This window comes from Strigops habroptila, chromosome 1 (genome assembly GCF_004027225.2).
Source record: "Strigops habroptila isolate Jane chromosome 1, bStrHab1.2.pri, whole genome shotgun sequence".
In the NCBI taxonomy this organism is placed as follows: Eukaryota; Metazoa; Chordata; class Aves; order Psittaciformes; family Psittacidae; genus Strigops; species Strigops habroptila.
In genome coordinates, this window is record NC_044277.2 from 26479590 (window position 1) to 26496994 (window position 17405).

General features: G+C 36.0%; 1 protein-coding gene across 3 annotated transcripts in view; it reads left to right on the plus strand.

Annotated features, from left to right (window-relative positions):
• Positions 1–17186, plus strand: part of MMP16 (matrix metallopeptidase 16) — a 187117-nt gene extending 169931 nt beyond the window's left edge. For all 3 annotated transcript variants that reach the window (XM_030496672.1, XM_030496662.1, XM_030496653.1), the window contains 2 exons: positions 4994–5109; positions 9536–17186. In XM_030496672.1, coding sequence (XP_030352532.1) covers positions 4994–5109; positions 9536–9870 — 451 coding nt within the window. In that variant the 3' untranslated portion in view covers positions 9871–17186. The remainder of the gene's footprint in view (positions 1–4993; positions 5110–9535) is intronic.
• Positions 17187–17405: the final 219 nt, after the last annotated feature.

Sequence of the window (17405 nt, forward strand, 5' to 3'; positions counted from 1 at the left end):
TCTTGGCAGTCCTGGGGTAATGGTTCGAGTTGATGATCTTAAAGGTCTTTTCCAACCTAGTTGATTCTATAAGTATATGAGTATATGTATGTCCAGTGGAAAAGTTATATTTTAGAGGTCATCAGTGAGTCATAGTTGTCACAAATTTAAACTTAGGCATTCAAAGTAACATAGTTATGCACACTCTTACCTGCTCCTTTTTCTCACATTTCTAAACCGTGGCACGTAAACGGGCAAGGCATGATGCAAAGCTTTTTAAGGTCAATGAAAATGACTTCTTTACTACTATTTAAAAGTAAGGTAAGAAAGGGAAATGACAACTAAACCAGGAAATGAAAGAACAATTTGAGCAGTTCCTTAGGAATTATTTTTAAATAAATCGTACAGTTCCGTTCAGAATATATGGTATAAACCATTTCCGTTCAGAAGAGACACTTATTTTTATGATTAATAAAGAACAGGAAAAAAATTGTAAAATCTGAGTTACATTTGAATCCTGAAACAGACTTGCACTGGTCACTTAGTGTCTCTGTGTCTTCAATTCCCTGTCTATAAAAATAAGGGAAAGAATATTTTCTTTAAAGGGATGTCAGGAAAACACATCAATTTTTTAAACCCTGCAAGTTTTCAGAATGATGGATTTTATAAGTTTTCGGGATGTTTCTATGTTTGTTGATTGATGTATCACTGCAAATTCTGAGTCCTCAGAGATAAATTATTCTTTATTAATAATTGTAATGTCTGTATTAGTATTATTAAAAATATGATGACTGCTTTTGTTACTGTTTGGTACTTAGGATTCTGGGACACTAATAGTATTCATGGATCTCTTCAGAAATTAATTTAATGCACATCATAGAATATGGTTAGCACACTGCAGTTGATGATTTTTTTGCAATACTGTAATATTGCATTACAAATTGCCATGCCCAATTTTAATACTAAAGCCTTTTTTTAAAAAAAACAAAGTTTTTTCCAACACTTATGATGAGGAAAGCACATAACCAAGTAAAATTTTTGTGGTGTTTGAAAACTAGATATCATTTCAAGCAATCAATTTCCACAGTGAAAAAGAAAGCCACCTAAATAATTTGCTTCCCATAGTTGAGTAGATTTTTTAAAAAATGGAAGTTCATTTTCAGATATGATTTTCCACCTCCACTCTCCTAGGAAATACATACAGTAGGAATCTTAATGTGAGCTGTATTTCCTTTAAGTTTTATTCAGCAGTGTCCTTTTATATTTCCAGGCACAGACAATTATTTATAGTCAAGACTTTCCTAAAGCATTAGTGACAATAACAGAAGAGAAAAAAGAACTATCAGAGAAAACATCTGTTGATGGAGAAGTTGCTACTTAGAGCTAAGAAGCACAATAAAACTCAGCAGGATAAAAGTGCAACACAGTATGTTAGAACAGTATGTTGAACATGAGCCTTGCAGGGATAATTGACCTATTACAGGATAGTGACCACCAGTGAGAATAAACCCATATACCACTAAGCTTCTCAATGTGTATTGTTTACGTCACAATTTTTTCTTAATGTAAAGTTAGAGTTGAATTCTCCTGCTGGTTTTAGTATGGATAAATCTACTGTAGGGGTAGATCTTTTCCTGGGGAAGGTATAATAAAAATGTAGCTTCTTGGTGGCAGGAATGAAAGGCAACCAAAAAGTTATACTGGGGGGGTGGGCGGAAATAAGTGTGTTCTTCCTTATGTAAACGAAGGAGCTGTATCCTTGTTTTTTTTTTACAGTAATCTGAAGTTAATTAGGGCAGAATCTAGACAGAGTTACATATCCCAGAACATTGATATTCATAAAAAAGTTACAGCAATAGAATACAAGCATCAAATATTACTGTACTGAAAAAAACAAAACGAAACAAAAATAAGACCACACCAAAAAAAAAAAAAAAAACCCGAAACAAACAAACAAAAGTCATAGAATCATAGAATCACAGAATGCTTTGGGTTGGAAAGGACCTTAAAGATCATCTAGTTCCAGTCCCCCTGCCATGGGCCGGGACACATCCCACTAGACCATGTTGCTCAAAGCGATGTTGCCCAACGCAACCTGTGCCAGTGCCTCACCAGCCTCACAGTGAAGTTTTTTCCTAATATCTAATGTAAATCTCCCCTCTGTCAGCTTAAAGCCATTCCCTCTTGTCTTATCGCTACACGCCCTTGTAAAAAGACCCTGTCCAGATTTCCTGTAGGTCCCCACTGGGTATTGGAAGGCTGCTCTAAGGTCTTCCCCTGGGCCTTCTCTTCTCCAGACTGAACAACCCCAACTCAGCCTTTTCTTATGAGAGGTGCTCCAGCCCTCTGATCATTTTCAAGGCTTTGGACTCAACTTAAGCAGGTCCACATCCCTCTTGTGTTGGGGTCCCCAGAACTGCACACAGTACTGCAAGTGAGGTCTCACGAGAGCAGAGTAGAGAGGCAGAATGGCCTCTCTCAACCTGCTGGCCACACTCCTTTTGATGCAGCCCAGGATACGGTTGGCCACCTGGGCTGCGAGTGCACGCTGAAGCCAGCTGATGTTGAGCTGCTCATCGACCAACACCACCAGATCTTTCTCCTCATGGGTGCTCTCAATCTGCTCTCCACACAACCTGTATTTGTGCTTGGGATTGCCCTAACCCAGGTGCAGGACCTTGCACTTAGCATTGTTGAACTTCATGAGTTTTTGCACTAGCCCACCTCTCGAGTAAGTCCAAATAGTAAATGGTATTGTAATACTCATATGTCGAAAGCAGCTCATGTATGGTTCATTGTTATTCGTGTTTGAAATTATCAGTTTAAACACTGAAGATAATTTTTCCAAATAATTGTATGAAAGCTAAAGGGGGACAAAAGATGATTACAGAAAACATTTTGCCCTCTCGCATTCCTTTCCTACCACAACTGAGTGGTATAGGACAAGATTGTAACAGGTTTGCCGCACTTCTTGGCATACAGCCTTGTTTATGCCCCTGTCTAGTATGACTGTTTTTTTGTACTTTAGAGTCTAAATGAATTTTTTTCGTCATAAAACTTAGTCATCCAATAGTTCAGAATATCATTAAGTAAGTAAGAGTAGATACGGGAAAGAACATGTTTTACCAAATATTTTCCAAATTCCATTTTTCTAACACCACAAAGTGCACTTTCATTTGTTTTCCTTCTGTTACTTTATCAGTCTTCGAGATATAGTAACACTATTTCTATAGTTTGTAAAGCTCGGATCATGCAAATCATCACTGAGGAGTCTGCTCGTGAACATTTGCCATGCTGAGGAGAATCAGGACTGGGCTTTTTCTTACCCTATAGACATGCTCATTATTCCTCAGAGATTGCCAGGATAGTATCATGATGAATCCTTCCCTCATAGGATTTCTCATCGATGCTAAAAAAAACCCAGTCTGGGGACTTTTGGGTATGTCCTCAGAGACTTAGTTTTTAACAACAAAGTATATTTTTGAAAGGACTTTCTATTTCCATCATGCAGCTTAGTGGAAAAACTTAGAGGTTAGTAAAAGAAGGAGCTCAAAAGGGTTTGAAGACTAAAAAGGAAAATGAGTAGAAATATGCAGGAAGGAAATAGGATTCTGGGAAAGAAGGATAAAGGAAAAAGAAAGACAGTTGATAAAATAAAAAAAAAAACGCAAATTAAGGATGAAGAAATGCAGAGTCAAAAGATGAGGAAGAACTGGTTCCTATAGTATTAATGCCAGAGCTTTGTTCACTACTTCAATATGTTTCTTTCTCCATGTAAACTCTGAAAGATGCTACATTTCAAAATAAAGAGCATTGTTGGCTGGTTACTGGTGCATATGTGACTAGATTAAGGAATCAGGCTATAAAAATAATTTATGCATAAGAAAGAAAAAATAACTACAAATGTTTTAATGTAACTTGCCAACCCTTAACCCACTTGAAATCTTCCACCTTTTAATTTAATTGAAAGTTTAAAGCCAAAGGACTGCCCCACAGGGATAAATTCAGAGGAGTTTAGACCATTTTGTTTTTAAGAAGATTAATATGTGAACTGATTAGAGTGTCTTAAATACCTTTGCAGGGACAAAATATCATCCACTTAAGGACTCTTTCATATGTCAGGAACAATCATAACAAGGATTTCTAGAAGTTGAAGTCAAATGAAAAGTAAAAGGGTCAAGTTTTTTGCAGTGACTAGATTATGAAGGAAAGTGATACTTTCTCAGGCTTTTGATGTCCTGAAATGTGTAGTGGCTGCTTTTTATGTAATTTTTACATGAACAAGACTAATATGGAAAAAAAAAAATTCTCCCAGGAAACCATGCTCTAAATTAGTGGAGCCAATCAAAACATGAAATGACCCACCCAAATATTGTATCAGAATACACAGAGGTACTAGAGATACAGTATGCTAATTCTTAAAACCAGCAAGAAATTATCAACAGTAACTGTAAGTGTAGATAATAGTAAATACTTCTTACATGTTCGGGTTGCATGCTGAAGCTTTTTAAATTGGAAAAGGGCTGGCTGGCAAAAAGGCACAAAAGCAGGTTGAATTTATATTACACTGTATCTAATGATAATGAAAGGAGAAGCTACTGTAATGCATACATATAAGGAGTTAAATTAGGATTGCTGGGAGTATTTTAATCTTAATCTACTGTCATTTTCATAATTAAAATGTTATCTAAAACGTTAACATATTTTTTGCATATGTTGCGTCTCTGTCACCATGTAGAAGTCTGAGGCATCAGAATTGCTGCAATAATAAGTGAGATGCATACTGATTTAGTTCTCAAAGTGCATATGTCTTTTATCTTCTTTCTGCTTACATGAAACAGTTGTCCAGTCAGCAAATAAATTTCTTTGTAGTCTGGTAGTCTGTTCAAAAAAAAGAAGTCAAGAATTCCCATATGTGGCTAAAGAATGTAGCAATGTTAGAAGGAAGAAATATGTAGTTACTCATCTGCTCTTTTATAAATGATTTTTTCTTTTCCTTTATAAAACATTTCAGGTACTGGAGGTACAGTGAAGAAATGAGATCCATGGACCCTGGTTATCCCAAACCAATCACAATATGGAAAGGTATCCCAGAATCTCCTCAGGGAGCCTTTGTCCACAAAGAAAATGGTATGCAAACACATTCCTGTTCTGATGATTTACTAACACCTTTTATGTGAGAGAGAGTAGTAAAGTGGTGATTGACTATTCAGGTTAAGTAATGAAGGAATTCTTGATTTATGATCAGAATATTTACTGCTATAGAACTTGCTATTGTGGAAATGGCTGTTTACATGTGCTTTCTAACACAACAGAGAACAATCTTTCAAATTTAGTATCATAAACCTCAATTTACCTTTTTTTTCTTGTGTCTTAATTCACTTGATTATTTTTGTTCTCTGCTGAATTGTAATACCTCTTAAAGCAAACTTCCTAAATACAGTATATTCCTATTTGAAATGTCAAGGTGTTGGCTGTTTAAACAGCTTAGAAGGTATTATTTTTATTCTGAACAACTAGAAAAGGGAAGCAAAATCTTTATCTAAGCAGAAATATCCCTAGGAATCTATGTAAATCAAAGATGTCATAAGCCCATGATGCAGAAATGCAGACCACAGGGATGTTAGTCTGAAACGGTATTACCTGTATCAAGATGCATCATCACATACAGGAACCTAGAATCTCAGCTGGCTTCACCTCCAAATGAATGAGAGCAGCCCAAATCTCCATTTTACAAGAATTCAGTGCTTCTTTGGGGCTGCTGGCAGGCTGCCAATAGAGCACTGAGTTCCTCAGAGTTTAAATCCCTTTGATGGGAATAAAAACATGCATTTGTCATCACTTACCATTGTTGGAGAATTGTTGTGTGGCATATATGATTTATTTCTTAGTAGGTTCTGTTTATTATGTTTGCCTCACAGACAGCACACATATATTGGCATATTATTTTAATTTCCTTTTAATAAGCAGATGAAAAGATTTCTTTACTTGTATAAACCATTTCAGTCTCATATTTCAACCTCTAGCTTGATCAAGTAATTTACCATGGAAATGTTTGTGGGGGGTTTTGGGGATTTTGGGGTTTTTTTCGGAAATATGTTTAATTGCTTCCTTGCTTTGTCTCTGTTCTATCCAGAAGCAGAAACCCTCTCTGGATTCTGGCCTTTTGGATAGACTGGACTTTTTTGTGTTGTATTTATTTGTTTTGGTTTTGTTTTAACTGGAAAGTAGGTCAGATACCCTGCACACATCACACTCAATAGCTAACTGTTTGTAAACACACATATATGTGAAAACAGACACAAACATGGATACAACCTCTGCTTTCTTCCCTTCATTATTTTCAAGTATATTTTCAAAGATTTACATTGGAAAGAAATTTAACACATATATGTATGTATGTATGTATGTATGTATTTCTTACCTTGACTGGATTCCCCATAATAAGTTTTCTGTACTGAGCTCAGGAACATGTGTCTTTCATTACAAATTAAAATTATCTTCCTGTAACACTCAGACCAGTGTTTTTGAAAGCACTGCAGAGGCAGAACACTCATTGCTAAAGCAGGAAAGACTCTTGACTACAGCAAAGCCACTTCTCTTTTTTACCCCCGTGGCTTTGATAGGCTGTCTGACTCTTTGAATGAGGAGGGCGGTGAAACATGACATGAGATAGTGGAGGAGGGGAAGGGAAAGAGGGCATTCTTGGGCTTCTCAGAAAGCCTAAAAGGGCCCCAGGGCAGAAAGAGGGATTGAAAACGACACCATAAAGTTACCAAGGAGACCACTAAGACAATTTCCCTGAAATCAAGAAAATAGAAATGTTAAGAAACAGTTCACAACTCCGCTGTTGTTTGTATGACGAGAGAAAGAAACAATAGCAGATGGAAATAAGAATTACCACTGCTTAGTTGGAAAGAAGTTGATTACATTTTGCCTGAAACTGTTTTCCTTTCTGAAACTGTTTTCCTTTCTCTGGGGCAGAAGCAGAATTGATAAGTTTTACTATAAATCTTTGTAAAGGAACATCTGAAAGCATGTCTTAATCCATTTAATTTTAAAGAATACTTTCTTCTTTCCCTTCTCTTTCTATTGTGTAAACCGTACAAATGAACACCTGCAATAAGTCTGATCATAAACAGGTTTTCTTCACTGTCCACAAAAATTTGGGGTAATCTTGCAGTAGGAGGCTTGGGAAAGAAAGAAAAACAATTTCGTACTCGAGTCAGCATCCTGACTCGATGTCCCAGAAGCTCGGTAAGGCTCAAGTAACATCTTTGAAACTCTCCCTGCTACTTCCCATATTGTGATTTGGTTTCTAATGCTCTGGTAGAAACTCCAAGGAAGAGATGAAGAAGAAATTTTCTTTTTGTTGCTCCATGGAATCTGAGATCACACAAAGTTCTCCAGATTGGAGAAATCAATCTTTCTGCTTTGCAAGCAGCATAGAAAATCTTATGTCTCAACTAGAAATTCTGCTAAAGCGAATAGTGGGGCAATTTTTAGAAAGAAGAGAAAATGTAGTGTACTTTATTAATAATGGGCTTTTTTTGCCTTGTGCTTACTAGCACTCCTAATTTGAGTTTCTGTTTGGCGCATTAGTGACCACTAAGCCCTTTCATGCTGTTTGGGTCAGGTATTGTGCTCACTAGTCTCAGGTTCTAGCACCTTGAAAATTGTAAGGAGAAGCTCACAAAGCAGGCTCAACAAGTCAAGCAGATTAGATGAAATCACTTTCAACAGTTGTGTGACATCACTTGTTCTGCTATGAGAAGCAGTAAAACCCTGGTTCCTGCCTCAGCAGAATGACAGGAAAGTTTAAACTACCTTCAGAGTTTTCCAGTGGAAAATATGCTCTGATTGTAGAATTTTTACTGGTTCTATAGAGGCTGGCAATTCCTTTGCTGCTTTGATTTTAACAGCTTTAATTTGATCTTTCAAAGTATGATAACAATTAATACTGACTAATGTTAGTATTCTGACTTATATGTACATTTGATGTATACTTGTATGTATTCTGTATATATGTAAGAATATAGATTTAGAGATGTCATATCTGTATTTGTTCCATATATATGTATTAGAATACTGATAATATATCAAATTTCTACACTTGAAATATTTATCCAGGTCCAGTATGTACAGTGCTTTCTTACACACACATTGGTATATGAAATGCAAGGGTAGCATAACCTGTGGTTCAGAATGCTGAATTTCTTCAGTTTAGAGTATTTTTCATTTAAAATACAGATTGCTTTAAGGAACTTGATATATGCTAAAATTTTAAAACTACATTATAGTAAAGAATTATAGTCCTCTTTTTTGTTTTGTTCCAATCAGAATAGAAGGCATTTTGTGAACAAGCCTCCTAACTAGTGTTTTGATATAGCTGTGTTATTCTTTTCTTTTTTCTTTATAATCAGTATTGTACCTTTCTATAGATAAACTAACACTAGGGATTAAGGAAAGGAAAATACTACCTTTTCAGTGGCTAGGAAGGCCATTAAAATGACATAAATAGGAAATGTAAAATAATGTTCTAATATTCTAAGTATTCTGAAAAATGGCAGTAGATGATGAGGATGTTCTTACAGTTTGAGCTGCAAAATATACTATCAAGTAATTTTTTTGTAGAATTGAAAGAAATTAACTGCTGTTTGAATAGGTGATTACTAATATTATCTCCAGATAGCCAGTTACTTATGTTTTCAGGAAGCATTGTTAATACAACAAATAATGCCCAATCCCTCTTGGAGTTCTTAGTTGCCTCTATTACTGCAGGAAATACACTGAGGTCTATAAAGTGAAGTTAAGCAAAAATCCGACTGTTTGCATTCAGTTCATAAACAGTAGGAGGAAGTTCACCCATGCTGATGGTTTGTTTCTTGCTATTTTTCAGCTGGGATAATAAAGTAATGCAGATTTTTGGCAAAGTTGCAAGGGGTTTTTCTCCATTTAGGCATGTTTAGTAATAACACTGAATTGTGCATTGATGATCAAATACAAGCACTTTGCAGAAAACTTAAGTCTTGTTACAGCTGTTTGCTCTTGCAAAGCTGGTATTTCATCCAGTTTCCTTCTTCTGAAGTACAGGAGCAGGCTATGTGACATATATGACATCTCATTTCTGGCTAGCCTAGCACTTCAATTTGTTTCAGTAGACTTCCCATCTTGAAGAGGTTGTGATGCTTTAAAGTCCTGGCCCTGAGGATTTCAGCTCTAGTTGGGTTTTCAGCAAATGAAGAAATCACCTGGACCCTGATCTGTCAAAGATCATATTCTGTGGAATTCCTTTATTTTTCTGTAGTAACGTAAGAAAATGAATTCCCAGTTTATTGAATAAAAAAACAAAAAGCAAAAAACACCACAATGTCAGATTCTCTAGAAACAGTAAAGAAACAAAATTTGTAAAGATTTGAAAGACCTAGAACTGAAGTCTATTTTTAATTTTTTAATTGCAAAAAAGTAAAAAAGATACCAGTAGTTTCAGTCATAGTGTGTTGATGATGTGATTTGATCCAATATGACCATGAATAATTGCAATTTTCTTCCTCAGGCTTCACATATTTCTACAAAGGAAAAGAGTACTGGAAATTCAATAACCAGATGCTCAGGGTGGAACCTGGCTATCCCAGATCCATCCTCAAGGATTTTATGGGTTGTGATGGACCAACAGATCGAGATAAAGACCGGCACAGCCCTCAAGATGACGTTGACATTGTCATCAAACTGGACAACACAGCCAGCACTGTGAAAGCCATAGCCATCGTCATTCCCTGCATCCTGGCCTTGTGCCTCCTTGTCTTGGTTTACACTGTGTTCCAGTTCAAAAGGAAAGGAACACCCCGCCACATACTGTACTGCAAACGCTCTATGCAAGAGTGGGTGTGATGTAGGGTTTTGGTTTTTTTCTTTCCCTCCCAGGAGTTTGTGGTAACTTGAGATTCAACACAAGAGCTGTTATGCAGTTTCCTAGCTAGGAGCGGGCACCTATATGTCTGAAACAAAGCTGATCTTTAAAACCCAAGGGGTTGCCTGTCCTGCGCATGAGTGGTGATTCGCTCAGCTGGGAAGCTTCCATGATACACAGTATCTGCTGTTTCTTCGGTCCTTTGTCTTTCTTTGTCATTCAATTCTAGGCCTTTCCTCTGCACGCTCAATGCCCTATAAACTATCAGGATTAACTAACGAAGAGGAAAAACAAAACAAAAAAATCTCCAATGTTTCTACATTTGTCCCTTAAGGCCTGTTCCCCTTTGAAAAATTTTTTGCTGAAAGTGAATTTTTTTAGAAAAACACAACAACCCACAACGGAACTTTCAGGAAAGTGAGAAGACCCAAAACAGCTTTGTCTCCAAAGAGGATTGCTTTCTGTCTGCTACGGATAAAGTCCTATACTCCTACTTCCAGTTTTGTTGTCAGGTGGGAGACTCGGATGACACACAGGACTTCAGACTGTTCGGACAGCCATTTTCCAACAAACAAGGGGCCAAAATATCTGCAATATAGTAACAGCCTTAATAATACATTCATTTTGTGTTTTATACAGCTGCTCTGGGCTACGTCCTCAATGTTTTAAACTCATTTATATTCATAACTATATTCAAGCAGAACCTTTTTATTGGTTTGTTTGATTTTTGGTTGGTTTTCCTGCATAATCTTTCCCAAGCTGTACCAAGACAACTGCCCCAGGCCTTTCATAGGTCTGTCGGGAGCACTCATTCCAAAGCATGGTAAAAAGCAGTGTGTCTCTGAAGTGGATTTCAATGAACTAAAGCAACAGTCATGCTGTCGAGAAACTTGACACTGGTATTACATTGGTGGTGTAACCCTTTGAGAACTATTGCATCCATTTTCAGAGTCTGGTGGATGTTAATCTTGGTTGTCATTAAATTATAGGATTGTGTTTGGGTAATACAGGTTTTTAAAGAAAATCAGTTTTTCAAAACAGATTTCCTGTGAGTGCAAGTGAGTGCTTTTAATTATTTGCATTATTGATAGAAAAAGCATCTGTATCATAAATAGAAAACAAAATATATTTACCAGCTACTTTCTGGTTCAAGGAACCAAACCTATTTTAGTAACTTCTACCACTTACCAAGATTTTTTCTGAACTGGCAACAGTTTTATAGCTTCGCCTCTTATCTTAAGCATCTTGAATTTCTCTTTTAAACTATGTTGCATGATAATTCAATTTGCCTCCACAGAGGTAGAGTTACAATTTCAAAGGAAGGCTAAAATGATGGCTCTGATATTGCATGAGTATCCTCTGGTGTGTTACCCCTTTGCATGTTCATCATAGTTCTCAAAGGGTTAGTCAAATTTCTGGCCTTCAGCCAAACATGATATCACTGACAAAGCCGAGGGACCACCAAAGCATTTTGTCATTCTGTGTATTTTGTGCTAACAGCAGTATTGTCATTTTCATGTGACCTGCAGAGCAGGTTTATATCAATATTTTTTTCCTAGAGAAAAGTCAGCAACTGACAGACCTCTTTGGTTTTAGGAGCTGCTTCTTGCAGTGATAGGCTTTACAGTCACTGGGCTGTGAACTTATTAGAGGTGGTCAGAATGATGCACCCCAAAAGTCAGACACCTGGTTTTTTATGAAAGCCAGGATTTGAGGGGAGTAGCTTTTGCAACAACGAACAGCTTGCCTTCAACTTGATTATTGACCTGTTGACTGTCATTACCAAGTTAAACATTGTCTTCTGTGAACAGCTTCACTGTCTGAATTTCCTTAAAGTGTACTGTCCTATGTCTTTGATCTTTGACCTTTAACTTGCAAACTGGCACAAACTGAAGGGAATCTGGTGTTGCAAATGGACTAAGACAAGTTTTATTTCTTAAAAGGCCTGATACACATAATCCAAAAATCAAGAAAAAAAAAGTTGAAGTGTTTTCATAGAAAAGAATGGACATAAACCTAAATATTTATGATAGATCTGTAGAAGGGTATTTTGCTATGTATACATGCACACTCTAAAAATGAACTACGGTAGAAGTTAATTTTTATTTAACTTGAATACAATTTTCAGTATAAAATTATCATTTCTACAAATAGCTAATTATTAATGAAAAGGTTATAGGAAAATATTAAAATACTTGAAATGGCCAGTATGGACTTTTACATAAAATGAAACTTTTGTACTACATTCAACCAATTTCTTACTGGTTTCTTAATCCACATAACTGGATCACTTTTTAGAGAGTGTAGGTATATATAGATATATATTATTGTTATTATTATTTTGGTAATGGATAGCTTGACTGCCTTGAATTTATATTTATATTGAGCATAGCATGAAAAATAGTATGCCTTTTTGTTCAATTACATGGTTTTATATTGATTTGAGGACTTATTTTATGAACATATGTGGCATGCTATAAAGCATTGCAAACGTATTTCTTAGAGCATAAACAGATATACATATGTACGGCTAACAAAAATGAAGATTAGAAAAAGAGATAGTTTTACAACAAATATGCAATGCAGATGGCATTTTGGAGATGTTTTGTAGAGGTACTTCATACTGTAGGTTAGAAGTGCACCAGTATCAGCCCATAGCATTATTTAGTAAATCCAACTCAGTTGTTGCTGAAAATATAGATTAATTGACAGTTTAAGTAACGTCGCATATTTACTACACATCAGCTCATTTGGTGAATTTGGAATACTATGCCTGTTTGTCATATATATTAAAATGTGTGTGTGTGTGTTTGTATACTTGTAAACACACACAAACACACACATACACGTACATACATATTTTAATCCACGGAGAAGTTTTTATTGTCAACAAACTACTCTAACTTATGCTACAAACAGAACAAAATGATTCATGTTACTGTTCCAATTTTGTCCCTTGCATAGTTGGTGGAAAATACTAACAGCACTAGTTATTCTGTATTTGATTTTCCTCTACAATGGGAGAACTTATGTTACATTATCTTTAAGTCAAAACAGCATCTCATCTGTTTTTTTATTGACTTGAAAATTTCACTTCAATTTTGAAATAACTTTCATGGCAGCTTTAACTTTTTGTGCAACTGTTTCCTTGACAGTAATGAAGTGCTGAGCATGTCAACTGTTGTTCTTTGATAAGGTAACAAAAATGTTTGTATTTGGAGAATTTAACTTTAATTATGCAGGAAGGTAAGTGTAATAAGTCTAGTGCTTGGTATATGTACATCATAGATACATGAATACATGATAAGTTGATTGATCTATTTTCTTTTACTTAAAAGTGCATATATGTTATATACAGAGAAAGAGAGAAAAAATAATACTATATTGGCATGTTTATGTCATGCAAAGAAAGATTGTGTCAGCATTTCTATTACATAATCTTATTTTCAGTAGGCTATAACAGAGTCATAAAGGTTTGCTTTAAGTAAAAGATGTAGGAGCAACTGTTTTCACTGTAATTCCCAAATACATACTGGCTAGTTTCAAATAACTTCAGAGTAAATTAGTGATGTTGTCTGATCTAGTTTTGAACTCAAATGAGTAAAAGTTCTACGACAATGTTATTTTTAGAACAGTTGTTTTTCTACCAGGGCCTATAATTATGAGAGTTAAGAAAAAACAAATTGAAATTATTTTCAGTTCTGCAATCTGGGTTCCTGCTCATGTGCCGTAACCTTTTTCGTAAAGTTTTTAATAAACATTTCCATATTGCTATTGTCATGATCTCAACTGTGGAACAATACAAAACTGAATATGTATTGCGTTAATCAGTTACAGTCTATCAAGCTGACTATACAGGGTCGTGTATTTTCAGAGTACTATATGGTCTGTATGATGCAGGAGGCCAAAGTAGATGATGGCAGTGTTTCCTCTGGCCTTTTAATGTAATGAAAAGGTTATTGACTAGACAAAAATTAATTTTTATAAAAAAAAAAAAAAATTAAAAACTATGTGACTGTATATTTGCTGGATAGGCTGGGATAGAGAGACTCAAATGGCTCCAAAGGAGCCCTTTCAAGTCTCCTGAATAAATGTAATACATATTTTATATATTCCTATGAACTTTTGTTCTTTTTCTTCTTTCAAGGTGGGGCAAAGGGATGGGATAATTAAAGAAAGAAAATGTTTAAGGCTAATTTTGTGAATGAAAATTACAGAAGCTAATAGATTCAAACATAAGGGACAGACTTAAACTTTTTCTTAGAGGTGTACTTCACCTACCCAGTTGCTTGGTCAAGACTTCTGCACCGTTAGCACTGTGGGCTAAGAACAGAGTGTAAGGCTTAATTATTGAACTTTCAACTCTTTTTGGGGTCTTACTTCACAATCTTAGTGTCAGTTAAATGTAGCTTTTGGTACCAAATTATATAGAATAAAATTCTAGCTTGTTGGTTAGAAAAAAGTGCATAGAATAGAAAGTAGGTCTGCCTATAAACAATGGAAGAATTACATTCCTATTCTAGTTTTTTTTTTCATTTGAACCATAGCTAAGGCAAACCTTAAAAAAGACACATAGCAAACTGAGGAGTGAATGTTCCAGGCACTGCATTTTCAAGAAGGTAGAAATGCAAGCTACCGCACCATTAGCAGCCTAAATTTGAGATAGCACAAGATCACTGGGCTGAGGAGCAAGGATATGACTTCATGGTCTTGCTCTATCCTGGCTCCCTTATCTTCTCACAACACGGCCTAAATCGTCTTACCAGTTACATAGGTGAAGCCGTGCACCGTGGCAGTAGGAGATGTGAAGCAGCCGTTACAGAGCAATAGCTCTCTTGTCACCTCTTGTTGTTGTCAAGATTGTCTTTGGACAGCTCTATTTCCAGAAGTATAAATAGGTGACTGCAGCCCTATGAGCCATAAGGAAAATTATTATTACCAGTAGAGGGAACAAATGTCACTGGCCACTTAGGTGTTCACCTATGCTGTAAATCAAACAATACTGTGTGGGAACTAAGGAACAGATAACCTGTAATTGAATACGATGGTAAGCCGCAACTGATTCACCAGCACTGCAATGTTAGGCGTACTTCCTTAGCTTACACTACACAGACTGCAGATAAACAGTGGTTCACATAGGACAAGACCATTTAAACATATGTCAGTTACAAAATCAGGTGTAAATGAACCATATACTCATAAAATTGATGTTTGATTTATGCATGTAAATCAATGAATTATCTGTCACTGGTCTCATGAAAAATGGAATGTGTGAGTCAAATCTGTCCAACCCATTCTTGTGATTTGCTATCTGAGATGACAGAGGCTGATAGAAAAAGACATTGTCATCAGTGCCATCAATGCTGAAAATGTCTGGTAAGCATCAAAAGCATACAATAACTTGCTGCAGACTGGTTCCATTTGATGCTTGATCTAATGTTAGGCAACATAAATTCTGTATGATGTGACATTATTTGATGTGTGTATGTAACTAGGAAAGCCCTAATCAGGAGGTCATATTTTGAAGGGTCATCAGTATGTGACCACTGCAAGCATCTGTTCCTAAAATCAAAATGTATTTCTAAGTAGTATGTAGGCAGCATTAAACACATGCATCTTAAACAGGTCTTGTTTCCCAGTGCACATAAGGTTTAGCATATCATCTACAAATTATAGTCAGTTTATTAACGTTTGCAGTTGCAGCTGCCCATTATGTCTTTGAGATATGGCATTCTGTGAGGTGTACATAAAGTACATTTGCCCTATATAAACAGCCTTAAGTACTGCCCACAGTATAGATGAAATAAATTTTAGAGGCAGAGAAGACGTAAATGAAGAAATGCTGATGTAAACTAGCATGCTAAAGACAATTTTCTACACTTGGATATGCATGCAGCACAGTGCTATGTGCTGTCATAGTAAAACTACATAAACAATGGTCATTACACTTTCCAGCCATTTATGATGGCACAAAGCTTTCCAGTCCCACAGCTCAGTTTCTTCTGCTTCTGTAGAATGACATTGTTCACAGATGATAGTTATAACCACCATGTAAGCCAAAGCTTTCTATTTAGTTAATAGTAATTTCTACCCTATGAAATTGCATCACATGCTTTTTATAACTACAACCTTAATCTCCTTGGCGAGCTATAGGCATATCTTAATTCATAGCCTTTCACGCCCATGTTGTTGCAGTAAAATATATACTGAACATTCTCCCCATCTTGCCATCTGGTACTAACACATGGAATAATCACTTTCATTGTGTGCATACATGTGTCCTGGTTCATCCCTTTGCCCATCCATCATTTGGGGAACTGGCTTTCTGGGAAGCTGGGATAAAATAACTTCCTAAAGGACCTGGTTAGCCTTTAACAATTTGAAGAGTTTTCAGTGAAGTATTATATTACTTACAGGCAACAGAACAGTGTAGCTCCACCAGATGGGCTCACCACTTGCAAAAAGTAGTGTGTTAAATCAGAAAATGATGTTTCTAATCCATATTTCCATCCTGATGTGTTGGCACAGTTTAACACCCAGTCTACACACATATCCGTAGCTTACATGGCTGTACGTAAAAGCATCTGCCTTTTGGAAGGTGAGAGTGCTTAGGCCCAGCAGGTAATCAGTGTTAACTCATTTATAAGGTATGAACAAATTTTGATTTACTTACTATCATTTTGCATCCTCAAAGAAAGTATTTTTTTCCATAATGTAAAATGATAATTTGTAATAATTTTTCTCAGTGTTCATAATTACATGATATTATATATAGTTCCAAAAGTACTAATGTACAACTGATATATTCCAGTTGAAACGCACAGCCCCATATTTAGGCATACAATTAATTTAAACAAAGATGCGCATACCATGTATGCTTGTTGTATGCTTGGCTATTGCTACAAAATTGTCAGTGCTCACATAGTGATCATATCTTATGGAAGTAACCATGTTTGAGTCAGTTCCAAGCAGTTTGTTTCTTTGGATATAAGTAGAGTTATATCGCTTAGGAAATGGTACATGTGGTGTATTCAGAAGACATCATCAGCAACCTACAGCGCTGTTTTAAACGATGTTTTAAATGATCATGACGACTACAATTCATACCTGCAGGGCACAGCTGTGGCTTGTATTTACATGGTTGTGTTTTACCTCATATGATAAAATGCTATGAACTCTGGCCATGTGTCGCGAGGTACATGAAAACTATTAAAAAGTCTTTCAGGATAGCCATTGTCAAAATTCATACAGCTCACAGAAATACCTGAGGTGATTATACCCAAGAAAATTTTATCTTGAACAGGAATCTAGAATTAAAGGGATGTGTGATAACGCAAATCATCTTTTTACTCTATATAACACAGTTGGTAAAACATTGTCAGCTAAGCTGTATGCCTAACATCTATCTTTACTATGTTTCTAAAACCGAAATCTCTTGTCAGTTCATGCACAGTACTGTCTTACTGTGTCTGGTCGAAAACCATTTGATAGAATAGATCAAGGATTATGATCCTTC